This window comes from Heterocephalus glaber, unplaced genomic scaffold (genome assembly GCF_053883595.1).
Source record: "Heterocephalus glaber isolate CG9 unplaced genomic scaffold, H.glaber_assembly_v1.0 deba00001743, whole genome shotgun sequence".
In the NCBI taxonomy this organism is placed as follows: domain Eukaryota; kingdom Metazoa; phylum Chordata; class Mammalia; order Rodentia; family Bathyergidae; genus Heterocephalus; species Heterocephalus glaber.
In genome coordinates this window covers 366192-381828 of record NW_028258449.1, presented here as the reverse complement: position 1 = coordinate 381828, position 15637 = coordinate 366192, and the positions used below count along the sequence as shown (strand labels likewise).

General features: G+C 47.8%; 1 protein-coding gene across 2 annotated transcripts; it reads left to right on the top strand.

The window, feature by feature from the left end:
- The first annotated feature begins 3914 nt into the window (after positions 1-3914).
- On the top strand, positions 3915-15355 carry Bzw1 (basic leucine zipper and W2 domains 1). 2 transcript variants are annotated; one of them, XM_013068122.3, is made up of 12 exons: positions 3915-4086; positions 4402-4475; positions 7155-7331; positions 8927-9021; positions 9655-9720; positions 10475-10610; positions 11138-11247; positions 11373-11543; positions 11871-12017; positions 12617-12755; positions 13354-13476; positions 13841-15355. In XM_013068122.3, the coding sequence occupies exons 2-12, from the start codon at positions 4412-4414 to the stop codon at positions 13870-13872; spliced, it is 1260 nt and encodes a 419-aa protein (XP_012923576.1). In that variant the 5' UTR covers positions 3915-4086; positions 4402-4411; the 3' UTR covers positions 13873-15355. The 2 variants fall into 2 exon arrangements, with proteins under 2 accessions (XP_012923576.1, XP_021105426.1); XM_021249767.2 differs by lacking the exon at positions 7155-7331.
- Positions 15356-15637: the final 282 nt, after the last annotated feature.

Below are 15637 nucleotides of genomic sequence, written 5' to 3'. Positions count from 1 at the left end.
CTTTCCAAACCATGTGCTTTTTGAAACAGGCCCTTGGTCATCTCCTTATTTGGATAAGAACCTATTGTTACTTGCTTTTGGGAAAAAAAACCACACACATACACTCTTAATAGTATATTCATTTCCATCACCAAAGTTAAAAGCAGTATCAAGTTCACGTTGCACCTAGCACCTTCCACTTGAGTGGCTCAAACTTTTTATTCCAAAAGTACTACTAGGGGCTGGGATTTAGCTCAGTGGCACCGTGCCTGCCATGCAAGCGAAAGGTCCTGAGTTTGATTCCCAGTACCGAAAAAACCCAAAAAACAAAAGTACTGGGAACTTTCAATAATGAGGAAGGTCGGCAAATCCTCTCTCCAAGACAAGTACAAAAACTGGGCAAAACTATCTGAAACCATAATTTCAAGACTTGCGAAATCAACTAAAAGCAACAAATTGGGAAGTGTTTATTCATAATAAATCATTAAATTTAAGGTAATAACAGGATCTGTAACATTCTTGTCTAGAACAAAATAACAAAGATTGTAGCAAAGGGGCCAGGGATTTAGCTCAGTGGTTTCCGCCTCCTGCCTCACAAGTGTGAGGTCCCGAGTTCGACCCCTGGTACTAAAAAGAAAAATCATAGTAAAAATCAATAAAATAGGCCCAGGGATTTAGCTCAGTGGTTTTGCCGCCTGCTGTGCAAGCGCAAGGACCTAAGTTTGATCCCCGGTACCAAAAAAAATTAATAAATAAAAATCAATAAAATAAAAAATGAAGCTGGGTATGGTGGCGCATGCCTGTGATCCCAGCACTCAGGAGGCTGAGGCAGGCAGATAGCTCCAAGTTCAAGGCCAGCCTGGACTACATAGTGAATTCAAGAGTTCAAGCTACTTTGAACCACCTAGCAAACAAAAAGAAGGGAGAAAAAATAATTGTTATAAAGAATCAAAAAAATAGGGCCAGGAATCTAGCTCAGTGGTGCTGCCACCTGCCTTGCAAGCTCAAGGTTTCCAGTTCGATCCCCAGTACCAAAAAGAAAAAGAATCCCAAAATATGCTTTTGAAAGGAAAGTTTATTCAATAGGGACTAAAAAAAGGGAGACTAAAATCAGAGGATTCTAGCAGTGAGCTGAGAAAAGCTGAGTTTATCACATCTGTGTGTGGTTGGGCTGACATTGGGAGAGAGAAAGAAAGCAGCTGGCTGGGAGAGATTTCATCTGTGAGTGGATGGGCTAACACCAGGAGAGCGCGATATTAGCAACTAGCAGGAAAGGAGTTAGGCTTCTATAGGTATTGAAGGGCTAAGGAATCTGGGCTGAAATGTTTACGACTTGGACGCCCAAGGACAGTCTGCTCTCCACTTCGAGGCCATTTGCCTTATTTACTGAGAAGCTGCTGTTGTTTGCTGAAAGCAGCCTGTTTGCTTTTTCCCGCTTTTTTGTGAAGGACTCACTTAAGTCACGCCTGGCAATAATGAAACCAAAAGATTTCTTTGAAAACATCAACAAAATTGATAAACATTTAACTACACTGAAGAAGGAGGTCTCACAGCTAAGAATGTTTAAATCCCCGAGGAGACTTTGAACCTGGATTTTTCAGCAATGAAGAAACTGATAGGACTTTGGGAATTCTTGGAGATGGACTAAATCCATTTGCATGAAGGGATGTGCTAAGTCTCAGGGGAGCCAGGGGCAGAATGTTATGGCTAGTGTCTAGATGTCCCACAAAGTCTCCTGCGCTCACAGGTGGGGCTTTGGAAAGGTGACTGGATCATGGGGTAATACTAATGGGGGATGAGTCCACTGATGAGTTTAGAGCTGGGTTTGAGGTTGGGAGGTGGAGCCCGGGTCAGGAGGTGTGGCGTGGCCTGGAAGGGTCCTCTCCTTCCTCTCCTGACCCTTCTCTGCCAGGCCTCTGTGGCATGTTGCCCAGCCTTGGGGCCAGCTATGGACTGAAACTTCTACATACTGTGAGCCAGTGCCAGCTGTGGTGGCGTAAACCTGTAATCCCAGCACATGGGAGGCTGTGGCAGGAGGATCCCTTCTAGGTCAAGGCAAGCCTGGGCTACATGGTGAGTTCAAGGCCAGCCTGAACTTCATAGTGAGACTGTCTCAAAAACAAAAATAATGGTTCCGATGCCTGCCTTGAAAGCGCAAGGTCCCAAACTCAATCCCCGGTACCAAAAAACAGAACAAAAAACTGTAGCCAAAATAAACCTTTCCTCCTTTAAATTGTGGGTGTCAGGTATTGTGTGAAAGTAACTAAAACAGACATGTCCAATATGCTTTAATTTTTTAAGAAAATAACTAATTTTTTTGTCCAAAAGTGCTTCCTGTAATCCCCACAATGGTCGGTAATAGAACTACTGAGGTGGGGCTGGTTGTGTAACTTAGTGGCAGAGTGTGTGCTTAACATGTTCGAGGCCCTGGGTTTGATCCTCAGCACCAAAACAAAAGCTAGATCACCAATGAGTTGGGAAGATGAAAAGCAAGAGTAAGAGAGCCCTGTGTTCTTGGCAAGATGACTCCAGAAGTGTAAAGAAAGGGATAGGAAATTATTGCACAAGTCCTATATAATTGGGGGTAACGGGAGCCTCCGTCAAGATGGTACCAGAAAAAGGCGATGGGAGGACTGCTGCAAACGCCGAGAGTGACCTTTGTCTGCGTCACTACTGGTCTGTACCCAGTATTTGGTGAGTAAAAAATAAGATCTTGCGGCTTGGCCGTGTGTTGCAGTGGTGGAGCTGGCCTGCTCTAGGTTCAAACCGAGCTCTTCTACTAGAGCTGTGACCCTGACCAAGCTCTTTGCCTCTACTCCTCAGCTTTCCCATCTATAGAGCAGGGCAGTTGTGGGCCCTAGATCCTGGGGTAGCGGTGAAGCTTAAATGAGGTTAACACATACAGTTTAGAGGAGCTTGCGCCTGACTACACTTACGTATCATATAAAATTAGCTACAGTAATTTTTAACTGGTGAAACACTGTCCCTGATATTTCAGGAGTAACGGTAGTTCAGACAAAACAACCATCCACAGCACTGAGTGAGATGCAGCAGTGCGGGCTGGATTCAGGGAACTTTGCTAACCCCGTTCTTCCGGGCCTCTGCCGGGTCCCCCACGTCCCTCCCGCAGGGCCCCGGCAGGCCAGGTCCTCTCAGCTCCAGTTGGAAGGCACATCCGGGACTCAGCAGGTGAATCTGACCAGGAACCAGGTGTGACAAAGCTGGCTGGGAAGTGCAGGAAAGGAACAGAGCCCTCAGGGACCCGGCGACAGCCAAGGAGGCGCAGGGGCAGGCGGGGAGGCGCAGGCACCACACCTAACCATCACCAAGGACCGAGCAGCGCGCGGGGCGGGCGCAGGGCAAATTAATCCGAAAGAAAGGTGGACCGTAGAGGCCGCGTCCCAGCCCGCGATAAGAAAGAACAGCAGAGGGCAGCGGGCGATGCGGACAAGGCCTGTTTTCGGGGTTCCGCGGCAGGGAAGCGGAGGCGTGGGGTGCAGACGCTCTGGGGCTCCGGGTCCTGGGAATGGGTAGGCGAGGCCGGAGGCCCGGACGGGGACGCGGTCAGGACCGGGGCGGAGGGCGCGTCAGGCTACGACGCCGGCGGGGTCCCCGCTTCTCCCCCTCCCCGTGCTGCGGGGCGGAGGGCCGCGCAGAGGAAGTCTGGTGGAGGATAAGGGCCCAGGCAGCCTGAGCGCTACCGGGAACACAGTCGGAGTCGCCCGCTTCCTTCCTTCTCTGACTTGCACCCTACACAGCCAGGAACGAAGAAAGCAGAAACTCCGGGGGTCGTCTGGGTGGAGCGGGGTGCTGAAGGGAGAAGTCGCGCGAGAACTAAGCGGCCGGAGCGCTGGTGTAGCGAAATCTCGCGAAAGCTTTGAGGAAGGCGCGGAAAGTGTGCAGGGGAAAATCTCGCGAGATCCGAGCTGCCAGGGCCAAAATGCAGAAACGGAGGAGAAATCTCGCGAGAGCTGCGTGGCCGGGGCAGGGGAGGTTCCTTTTCCCGCTTCCTTCCTCCTTCGCGTTAGTTCCGGTCGCAGAGGGGACCTCGTCGCAGTTGTCGCCGCCCCAGGGATCTCTGGCTCTTTTCTCTTCGCCTTAAATTCGGTGAGGCGCGGCGCCGCAGGTCCCGGCCCCGGTGGGCGGGCACGGCGCGCGGGCCGGCGGCATGGAGGGCCTCGGCGGGGGCCGCGGGAGACGGCCCTGCCCAGCGGGGGGCGCCCGGGGCTCGGCTCGGCTCGGCGTCCACGCGCGTCCCGCGCCGTGGGGGCGGCGGCGAAGGGCACCGCGGGCGCTTTGTGATGGCCGCGGCTCTGTGACACGACGGGGCCCGGCCGTCAGCCGTCCCGCCGGGCCTGCGACCCGGGACCTGGACGGGGAAGGCGGCGCGGGCGCGCTGAGGCCTCGCTTCTCTCCTCCTAGGGTGTCTTTTATGAATAATCAAAAGCAGCAAAAGCCAACGCTATCGGGGCAGCGTTTTAAAACCAGAAAAAGAGGTAAATACGTTTTAATATCTTCTTCATACTTCAGGATTCTTCTGTACCCTTGCTGCTCTGACGATCCGTGCGTGATACTAATCCCAAGAGAAAGTAACGGGAAAGAACCTGAATTTCCGGTTTGCGGCCGTGCCACATCCACCCTTAATATTTCTGCTGCTTTCTCAAGCTTTTGAAGTTTCTAGTGTTGGGTATCCCTTTTTTTTTTTTTTTTGGTACCGGGGATCGATCTCGGGACCTTGCGCTTGTGGATGGGTATCTCTTAAGTAGGCTGTTGAGTGTTTCTAGTGTTGGGCCGGGGATTTAGCTCAGTGGTTGCGCGGCCTGCTGCCCAAGCGCAAGGATCTGAGTTCGATCCTCGGTCCAAAAAAAAAAAAATCAGTGGAGTGTTTCTAGTGTAGTACGGCACTTTTTATATGGCCTTGTTTCATTGGCCAGCAGTTTCTATTAATGCAGACTTGCTTGAGCAAAGAGGTTTGGTTTTTTGTTGTTGTTGTTTTTTAAGAAGGAGCTTCTAATGGCATTAATTTCACCCAACTTTTGCAAGCATGTGTGTGAGAGAGGCTGTCGGTGTGGCCTGGTGGTACATGCCTTACGTAGCTTGCATGGGGCCTAGGGTTCAGTCCTCATCGTAATGTCTTGAAGTATTTGTCACAAATGTAATAAATGAATTATCTTAGGGCTGTGGACATAGCTTAGTGGCTGAGCACTCCCTGGCATGCCTGAGGTACTGGGTTCAATCCCCAGCACCACAGAAAAAGATAAAAAATGATTGTAACCACTTTTCATATTAACGGGTACTTAAGTGAAATTTTTCACTTCATTTCTTTTACTTGTTATAATGACACATTTGTGATGCACATAGTATTAAGTGAATATTAAATTTGTTATCAAGGCCTTGTGCTAGTAGTACAGAGTTAAGTAAGATGTGGTCTTGGACATATTTGGTGTTAAGCTGAGTGTTTTCCCAAAACATTTTTAAATGTTAGTTTGAAAGCAATTATTTATTTACTTATTTGTGGTACCAGCGATTGAACTCAGGACCTTGCCGCCTGCAAGGCAGACACAGTGCCACTGAGCTAAATCCCTGGCCCCTGAAAGCACTTACTAACCTCATGTGACAAGTTTTGAGGAAGTGAGGACTGGGTCAGTTACTGGATATAAATTGGTTTTCTGCCTTTGGTGACAGACACTTTGTGAGATGCCTGTTACAGAATATTTATCATCTTTCTCCAAACAGGAGATGTAAACTAGAGCAATTCAGTGGTGGTAACAGCTGTATCTTGTGTGAATGTGGTTACTGGTACCACCTTTATATAAATGGCGGCAGTTACCTTTATGGTTATTGTCAGAGAGTTGCCCTTCCCTGACTGCAGAGAAAGATCACTCTTCGCCTCCTGTTGTTGAGGAAGGCTGGTTAGGGTGGATAGCCCCATTTTCACAGGGCTGAGAGACCGTCCAAAGACACAGAACTCTTCATACTAAAACCAGGGAAGTCTAGGGCAAAGAGGAGAATTTGCCGCCTCTTGCTGTGTGAAAATTGAAATGTCATTAACTCTGGCGAAGGGCTGGAGGTGAGGCACAGAGGTAGAACTCTTGCCCAGTGTGCGAGAGGCCCTGGGTTCCATCCCTAGTGCCATACACACAGTCTCTGTGCGCAGTGTGAAAGCAGCTCAGTGAGAGGGATAGGTGTGCCCAAGCACTGTGTGCTTCCCACTTTACGTTCCCTCATATTCACAGCAGCTCTGTGAGAACAGACAGTGTTCTTAGCTGCATTTCACAGTAGAGGAATTCAGGCAAGAGGAATGAGGCTGGTTGCTCAAATCCAAAAGGTTCCATAGTGGTTGGGATTGCAGGCAGGCAGTTTATCTCCAAAACTCGGGCTCTGCACTGCTAACCAATATGTCTCTTGGTTACCTAGTTTTTCTGACTCAGTTTTCTTTCTGAATAATGAAAAAAAAATCCACCTCTTGACATTAACAGAAAGCAGTGTACCTAGTACTGTTTCTAGCATATTTGATAGTCAATAACAGACTTTCCAACGATTCTTAGACTAAACACAGTACTCTATGAACATCCAAGTTGCGAACTTTCACAGGTATACTGTATAAGGCTCACTTTGTCCAACTTATGAGCAAATCTGACTTACGTTCTCCTGGAACAGAACTCATTTGTAAGTGCGGAACTTACTGTACCAGATGAGTGGTCATTAACATTTTATGCACATTTAAAGAAAACTAAGAGCTCTGTTATGGGAGCAAAATTTCACAGGAATAAATCCAAACACTAGCACATTGAGCTCCCTTAAGAGGAGTGTTTGGGGGCCGGGGATTTAGCTCAGTGGTTCCACCGCCTGCCTGACAAGCGCAAGGTCCCGAGTTTGATCCTGGGTACCAAAAAAAAGATGTGTTTGGAAAAGTAGAAGAGCCACACATTTGTGTGCCTGGGCCACCCGGCCTTGTATGTGCATAACGGTGAAGAAGGTATGGTTAGTCTCCTGTCACGGTTTTTTGCTTGTTGCAAGTCTTAATCTGTGTAGTTTGTGTTTGCTTTTTTCAGGTAATGAAAAAAATGTAATTGTGAAGAATTTAGTAAACTTAAGTTTCATAAGGTGATGGTTTGTGGCACTTTGGTTAGCCTTTGACACTAAATGTTTTGGGTTCCTCCCCCCCCCCCCAGATGAAAAAGAGAGGTTTGACCCTACTCAGTTTCAAGACTGTATTATTCAAGGCTTAACTGAAACTGGTACTGATTTGGAAGCAGTAGCTAAGTTTCTCGATGCTTCTGGAGCAAAACTTGACTACCGCCGGTATGCAGAAACGCTCTTTGACATCCTGGTGGCTGGTGGAATGCTGGGTGAGTGATTTGGTGGGCATAATTTAAGGAATTCTGGCAAATCTAGAATATAACCTTTTGGACAAACCTGCCAGGAGGGTACTTTTTGATTGTGTTGTACTTTGTTTCCTTCCAGGTCAGAGTAAGTTATTAGGTGGCCCTACCCTTGAGCCTTGTGTTTGAAGTCTGTCACACAGCTGTCACCCTTGGAAATAACTTTTCTTCTCTCGTACCCAAGTTCCTACAACATCCTCAGTTGATGATTTTTAAGTCCCTGTCACCAAAAACAAATCTATTTTAAAAGATGTAATGGAATATAACAACTACTCAGGATGTTTTCAGAGTATTATTGTATCGACCCTTGGAGCCAAGCAATGAGGAAATCAACACCATTTGTGTACATGCAGAATGGAAGCTTAGAAAGACTCTACATGATACCTGGGAGGCTGAGGCTGGAGCCTGCAAGGGTGAAGCCAGCCTGGGCAATTTAGCAAGACCCCGCCCCCAAGTGAAAGGGGTGGGGATTACCTCTGCCTGGTCCTTGGTCCAATCCCCAGTACCACCACCAAAAAAGTACATACAGAGCTGGAGACTTAGCTCAGTGGTGCCACCGCCTGCCTCACAAGTGCAAGGTCCCAAGTGTGATATATAGATATAGATATATGTATATATTTTTTAAATTTATATGACACACGGTGGAATTGGAAGCTTAAAATTCATACCTTCTAATTCACACCTAGTCACATGAATATTTCTTCGTTGTGCTAATGATTTATATAAGAAATGTGAAATGTTTTTACTACTACTCATAGTACTGCTATTTGGCAAGACTACATTTTTTTTCTTTTGGATTTTTATTTTGGAACCAGGGATTGAACTTGGGACCTTGCACTTTTGAGGCAGGTGCTACTACACTGAGCTAAATCCCTGGCCCTCTTTTGGCTTTTTGAGACAAGGTCTTACTATGTAGGCTGGAGGAGTCCTTGACTACACATGCTCCTGCCTCACTCATTGTTGGCATTAGAAGCTTGTGCCAGTGGCCTGCCTAAAAAACTTTGAAGAAATATTTACTAAGGGAAATTTCAGACACATCCTAAAGAGTGTCTGGTGTTACCAGCTTCAGTTACTAACAACTCAGTCCTGCTTTGTCCATACCCACAGGTTTTGTCCCTCCTTAATTTGCTAACAGCAGTCTCCAGCCTGGAGGTGTTGACAACACACCCTCTTTGGAAGCTTGGAAGGCTTCTGTGTGTGCAGTCACAGGTTGGCTGAATGTGCCCACCAGCTGCGCTCAGTGAGTGCTGGGCCTCTGGTGGGTTCTTTCTGGGTGCATGTAGGTGTTGTTATCTATTCCAGCACAGGAAACCAACCAGCCACATCCCTGCTGATGAGTGGTATTGCTTTTAATTCATGTTTGTTTTTTTGTATCGGGGATCAAACTTTTAGGACCTTGCGCTTGCGAGGCAGGCGCTGTGCCACTCAGCTAAATCCCTGGTCCTAATTCATGTTTTAGAATGTTACCTTTTTTTTATATTGAAAACCTTTTTGGAAGACAAGGTTGAAATGATTGTGGGTTTCAAGTGAAGGTCATGTGCATTTTATGTGAATGCCCTCAGCCCCGGGTGGCACCCTGGCCGACGACATGATGCGGACAGATGTCTGCGTATTCGCAGCACAGGAGGACCTGGAGACCATGCAGGCGTTTGCACAAGTGAGTGAGAGGCCGCTGCACCATTTCCACTTAGCTCTGACCCACCCGCCTTACACTCTAGGGGTGTTCTTCAAAGGTCACAGGTAGGAATTTCAGTGAGGGAAGTCCATCTTTAAGGGTTAGGAGTGCTATCCTTGGTGTGGTATGGCAAGTCAGAGACTTTAGATATGTTAGGGAGAGTCAGACATAAAAAATTACAATAGCTCTTTGTTTCTGGAATTGGCGCATGTTTAAGAAAAACATTCATCTGAAAAGGCATACCAGTTTCCTGTTAGATTTCCATAGTTGAACTATTCTCCATACAGCTCTTTTTTAAGATAAATGAGTTCTAGGCAGATTAGCTTCTTAATCAAGATCTCCTTTGAAGGTGTCATGCATAGTATGTTTTTATTACTAAGAGCAAAGAATTTAAATGCATCTAACCTGGAAATTAGCTACATCATTAGGAAGTGGGGAACTGTTATTCTGTTCATGTTGTGCAGATGGGTAAATGACTTGTTTTTGAGCAATAAGTAGTCCTTTAATGTACAACATACAAACCCACTGAGAGGGGCTGTGAAGCGTTAATGTGAGATGACATAAATGTATAAGCTGTTACAGCTGTTCTAGAAATAACTTTGACGTCCTTCGTAGGTTTTTAACAAGTTAATCAGGCGCTACAAATACCTGGAGAAAGGCTTTGAAGATGAGGTGAAAAAGGTATGCAGAGGGGCCAGGGATGTCGTCAGTGGTAGAACACATGCTTATCATGCTTGATTCCTGTGTTCGGTCCCCAGCACCAAAATAAAAAGAATAGGGCCAGAAAGGGTAATGTTAAATCCTGACTCTGTCATGGATGTGATTTAATTTTAGATACGTAGGTAGACTCATTGAATTGTAGTTTTGGGGTATATAATCTGAGTTGATTAAAGTTTTCTAACTTGAGCCTGGTATAGTGGCGCACACCTGTATTCCCAGCACTCAGGAGGCTTAGGCAGGAGGGTGGCCATGAGTTTGAGGCCAGTCTGGGCTGTGTAGTTCAAGACCAGCCTGAACTACACAGCTCTGTGTCCATAGGGCAGAGGATGTAGCTCCGTGGTAGAGCCTTCACCTCACATGCACGAGGCCATGGGTTGCATCCCAGATATCACCAGAAAAGAAAAATTTAGCCTATCTGATACTTGAGTCTCGTTAAATATTTCATAAGTAGTTGGGCAGAACATCTGATAATACCTCTGTCAGGACTAGGCACTGCCATATTAAATCATGTGACATTTGTAAAGCCTCTGAGGTAAGCTTTGCTATCCCCATTTTAAATGCGAGACAGTGGAGGTGCAGATTAAGTTGTTTGCCCAAGGCCCTGCTGCTGATCTGAAGTGAGACGCAGTGGGGGGTTAGGCCCAGCCCCACACTGATAACCAGTACAGTGCGTCACTGCAGTTGCTCTTTTAACCTTGAATTATTTGTTTTATAGCTGCTGCTGTTCTTAAAGGGTTTCTCCGAATCAGAGCGGAACAAGTTGGCCATGTTGACGGGTGTGCTGCTGGCTAACGGGACACTCAATGCGTCTATCCTCAACAGCCTCTACAATGAGAATCTGGTGAAAGAAGGTGATGCCCGTGGGAGACGGGCTGCACCTGGCCACGTGGGGGAGCAGCGGGAGCTGAGGGGAAGGGCAGGGTTTCATGTGTGCTTTCACGTGCTCCCAGCAGACAGCAGGTTGCGGGTGAAGGGTGTGTGGTTCTGAGCAGCAAAGCAAGCAGACTTGCTGCTCACAGTAGCCCACAGAGACTCGCACCAGCGGGAGACAGGAAATCTTTGGTGAAGGCTACGGAACATTAGCTTAGCAAAGAAACCCCAGTTTAATTTTCTGCTATAGTACTGGGTGTGTAAGGGTCCCTTTAATTCTCACAGCAGCCTGTCACGTGTGGAAACTGTTGTTGCCCTTGGAGTCCACATCAGGGAACACGGAGGCAGCACTTGGCAAATGAGGGCACAGAGCAGGGTGCTGTGGTGACCATGGCCAAGGACAGTTAGGGCTCAGCAGGGGAGCGTGAGGACAAGCTGGGGAAATTGAGGCAGGGTCTGAGACTTGAAGCCCAGCCCGCTTCGGTTGGTCAGTTCTCTCCTCTCACAGGGGTTTCAGCAGCATTTGCTGTGAAGCTGTTCAAATCATGGATCAATGAGAAGGACATCAACGCGGTGGCTGCGAGTCTTCGCAAAGTCAGCATGGACAACAGGCTGATGGTTGGTGGCATTTCCTCTGGCCTGGCTTCACCTGCGCGCATCATAAGAGGAAACGTGTTTCAAATCTGAATGTTTTTGTTAGTACGACTTGCAGGCTGCCTTAACGGGTTAAATTCCCCTTGTAGGAACTTTTTCCTGCCAATAAGCAGAGTGTGGAGCACTTCACGAAGTACTTCACCGAGGCGGGCTTGAAGGAGCTGTCAGAGTATGTCCGGAACCAGCAGACCATCGGTGCCCGGAAGGAGCTGCAGAAGGAGCTTCAGGAGCAGATGTCCCGCGGCGACCCGTTCAAGGACGTAAGCGCCCAGTGTGGCTTGTGCGGCCTCAAGTTTCCTCTTGAGAAATGCTCATCACCAGAAGTCTGTTACTGGCACAGGCGAGGAGCTGCAGGTCTGCCGACTTCCTGAGCCGGGATGGCACTGTGCTGATACCTGACAATGGCAGCGCTTGCCACTCGGGGCTTTTCCCCCTTGGCCGCCTCCTAGCCAGTTTGTGTAAAAACTGAGGTTGAAACTCAGGCCCCTGCCACTTCCAGAGGGAAAAGTATTTCTGTGCACTTAGAAAAGGCCTGAAGTTGGTGTTTAAAATAGGACGTGTGAAATTACTGAATGTCTCTATTGTAGATAATTTTATATGTCAAGGAGGAGATGAAAAAGAACAACATCCCGGAACCGGTTGTTATTGGGATCGTCTGGTCAAGTGTGATGAGCACGGTGGAGTGGAACAAAAAAGAGGAGCTTGTAGCGGAGCAAGCCATCAAGCACTTGAAGGTGAGGTCAGGGCTCCGGTGAGCCGCTGGGGAGGCAGGTGGCGCCCTGATGATGAGCACGTCTAGGCCTGACTCGGGGTTTGGGTGGTTCACAGGTTTAAAAACACAAGTTTTAAAGTGTTATAAGCCTAGCCACGCAGGGTTGGCTCATGCATACCTGTAGTCCCAGCACTCTGGAAAGCCGAGGGAGGACAGTCAAAATTTTGAGCCCAGCCAGAGCAACTTAGCCACTTAGTGAGATGTCTCAAAAAGGAGCTGAGACCGAAGCTAAGTGCAGAGGCCCTGTGTTCAGTCCCCAGTACCACACACTAGAAAAAGTATAAGCCTGCAAGCTGATGTTTGTTTCTGAGCAAATCTTGGAAAATAGGAGGGCTCTTTTGTTTCCTCTAAAACATCAGTGCTATTTAGCAGTTGCCTGAAATGCTTGTAGAAGCGTTGCTTGTATGATATTTATGCTTGGACTTTTCTCTGTTCCCATTTTAATTTCTGGTGAGCAAAGCAGGCCATAGTGACTGTCAGGGCTGGGCCGTGTCCTATAGTGACTGAAAACGTGGGGTGATCTGTGCGGTGGTGACAGTCTCTCCTCCTTCCCTTGGAAAGCAATACAGCCCTCTCCTCGCTGCCTTCACCACCCAAGGCCAGTCCGAGCTGACTCTCTTGCTGAAGATCCAGGAGTATTGCTACGATAACATCCACTTCATGAAAGCCTTCCAGAAAATAGTGGTGCTTTTTTACAAAGGTAACGCGCAGTATGCCAGCGCCAGGCCTTCACCCCACCCAGTGTCGCTGTCCTTGTGCCCCACGACCAGTTCAGATGCTTGGATGGAGTCCAGCTCCAGTTGCTGCCCCCTCTAGGGCCCTCGTTTCAGGAACCTGCACTAAAGCTGCAGCAGAGCCCAGGCCTCTGGCGGGACAGAGCCCACAAAGGCATCGGCTGACTGTGGCTGTGATGCAGTTTAGACCTCTGTGTTAATGAGAGCAGCCTCAGTCCCCATGAGTGGCAGGCCTCCACGTGTTCTGCCTCAGTTTCCAAAATGCTTTTGTATCTTGGGATCTGCCCAGTCCCTGCGCCACAACTGGCCGAAGTGGGTTACTGAACACACTCGGCCTCCACCGTTCTCCCCGTGTGTCACAGGCTCCTGCATGGGTTGATAACGTCTCTTCTCTTGAAATTGATTGTTGAAGAAACCAGTGTTTTGAACACAGATTTCTCTTGACGACAGCAGAATAATTGTTCGTGATGCGCCATGCGGGCATTTGTGCCTCTCATTTGCTCTGCTCTGCTGGGTACAGGAGTCACTTGCATCTGCTGATGAGCCATGTCTTGCTCTTCCCAGCCGAGGTCCTGAGTGAAGAGCCCATTCTGAAGTGGTACAAGGATGCACACATGGCCAAGGGCAAAAGTGTCTTCCTGGAGCAAATGAAGAAGTTCGTGGAGTGGCTCAAGAATGCGGAGGAAGGTCCGTCCTGTGTGTGGCTGCCTGGGTGCTGCTGCTGCTTTAACGCGGCCTTGCACGTCTGCACCGCATGCTTGCTCCTGTGACCATTCCTGAGTTCAGGTTCCCACTTAGGACAGGCTTGCAGCTGATCTAAGGTGGGTGGGAAAGTAAGACTTGCGCAGTGCAGTGCAGTGCTGGCTGCTTGGCGGCTGTGCTCTGAGCACCTTCCGGAGGGAAGCTGAGAGTTAAGAACATGTGTGGCTTTCGCAGTGTCTCAGTGAGAGCTTCACAGAACTCCCCGGGCTGTGGTAGCGGGCTGTGGCTTGGTGGTGGGCGCTGTGCTCCCCGGAGGTGCCTAGCACCTGACTGCATTTCCCCTTTCTAGAGTCCGAGTCTGAAGCTGAAGACGGGGACTGAGCTCTGAACCTGCGTCCTCAGTAAAGCAGAGTGTAGATAAACGTCATGTCTCGTGTCTTGGTTTGTACATCTTCCTACCTCCCTGCATCAAGCATGATAGAAGGGCTTTCATGGCAAACTTTATTTTAACTGTTTCTATGGTTCCTGGAAAAGTTCAGTTCCTACAACCATGTTTTAAGTATTACAGGAGCTATAGGTTCGAATCCAATGTTGCATTCATTAGTCTTTTCAGTTCTTTTCTACCTCCTGTATTTTCTACTGTAATAATGTAATTTAAGGCCTTCCACAATGAACAGTTCACGTTATTCCCTGGGTTTTCTATATATAAACAGTTTTCAAGATACGATTTGGTTAAAAATAATTTGTTATAAAAATTCTGTTTGCAAATTAAACTGTAAAAGTATCCAAATTCTCAGAAACCAACGATTTGTATGATAATTTGGTTCTCCAGAGAGCCCTGCTCATCATCGAAATCTCTCTGTCGAGTTCATTAGCTCGAATCCTGAGTGTCCAGTCTACTGCTTGCATGTTAGCATTTTCTTGCCTTCTTAGCCCCAGATGTCCTTAAATTCGGTTGTTTGCTGTCTGGTTTTCATCCTTAGTGAAGCCATGGAGAACAGACTTGAGAAATTCCAGAATCAGAGGCGGCAGAGGTGGTGGGGAATCCATTTCCTGCTGAGAAACTTCTGCAGTCAGTTAACAGATGGGTTTTCTTTCCATACAGCCATTTTCAAGTAAATGTACCTTAGAAAAGTCTTATCACTTAAAATATTTTATGCTCAGAGTGCACTTAGTCGGATAGGAAAGAACTCGGAGGGGGCGTGAGTGGTAAAAGAAGTAGCCGTGCGTGCTAAAGCCCGGAGCTTTTGACAGTGGCGAGATCAGCTGCTCCGTTGGGACCCTCAGTGCCTGCTTCCTGTGCCTGGCAGGCTGTCGTGGACAAGAAGCAAAGCAAGGTCCTCTCCCCAGCCCTGTGCACTCAGCCCTGACTCCCACATCTGGCTGGAACATTCCCCAGCTGCCAGGCTTCAATTGCCATGAGCCAATACCTTAGATGATCTTAATGTCTGCCTTGTTTCTGTCTGCTCTTGCTGCTGCCCATCTGTGGGTCTTGGGGTTGTGTTCACAGTGACCACTGTGAAGGGTCTTCGATTCCAAGGAAATGGCCTGGGACTGACACCACCAGAGACTGAGCGGAAAGTCGGCCCTTTTCAGGGTGGCATTCTCCTTAGCCAAGACTGTGGTGTTTAAAACGCATCTTGACAGGAATATGTGATACAATTTGAAATAAAGGTATAATAACCTTAATAAGAGCTTTAGAGCTGATTACATTGTGAATGGAGTAAAACTGTTAAATGAATAACTTAATTTTTCATGCACCGGCAAAAATGTATTCACTAGATTTCTACGTAGTGATCTGCTTTACTTTGTAATTTGTAGCCCTTAAAAGACTTTTTTTTAAAAAATAAAGTCCATCCTTACACTTAGGTTTTATAGACCGGTTTTTTGTGGGGTTTTTTGCAAATTACATTTTGACGCCTAGCAGTGTGCTGTCTGCCGTGAGTGCTGAACCGCCCTGGACTCCCAGTGTGAACGTCTCTTGAGTGCTGACCTCTCCTGCCCATAGTGAGTGGGCCCGAGACGGGTGCTACGTGAAACGCAGCTCTCTCCGGTGCCCGCCTGTGGCCTAAATTGTAATTCTCAGTATGGGTGTTACAATTGTACTTTTGTGACTGGGCAAACAGTCACTGACTTTCCTACCTTG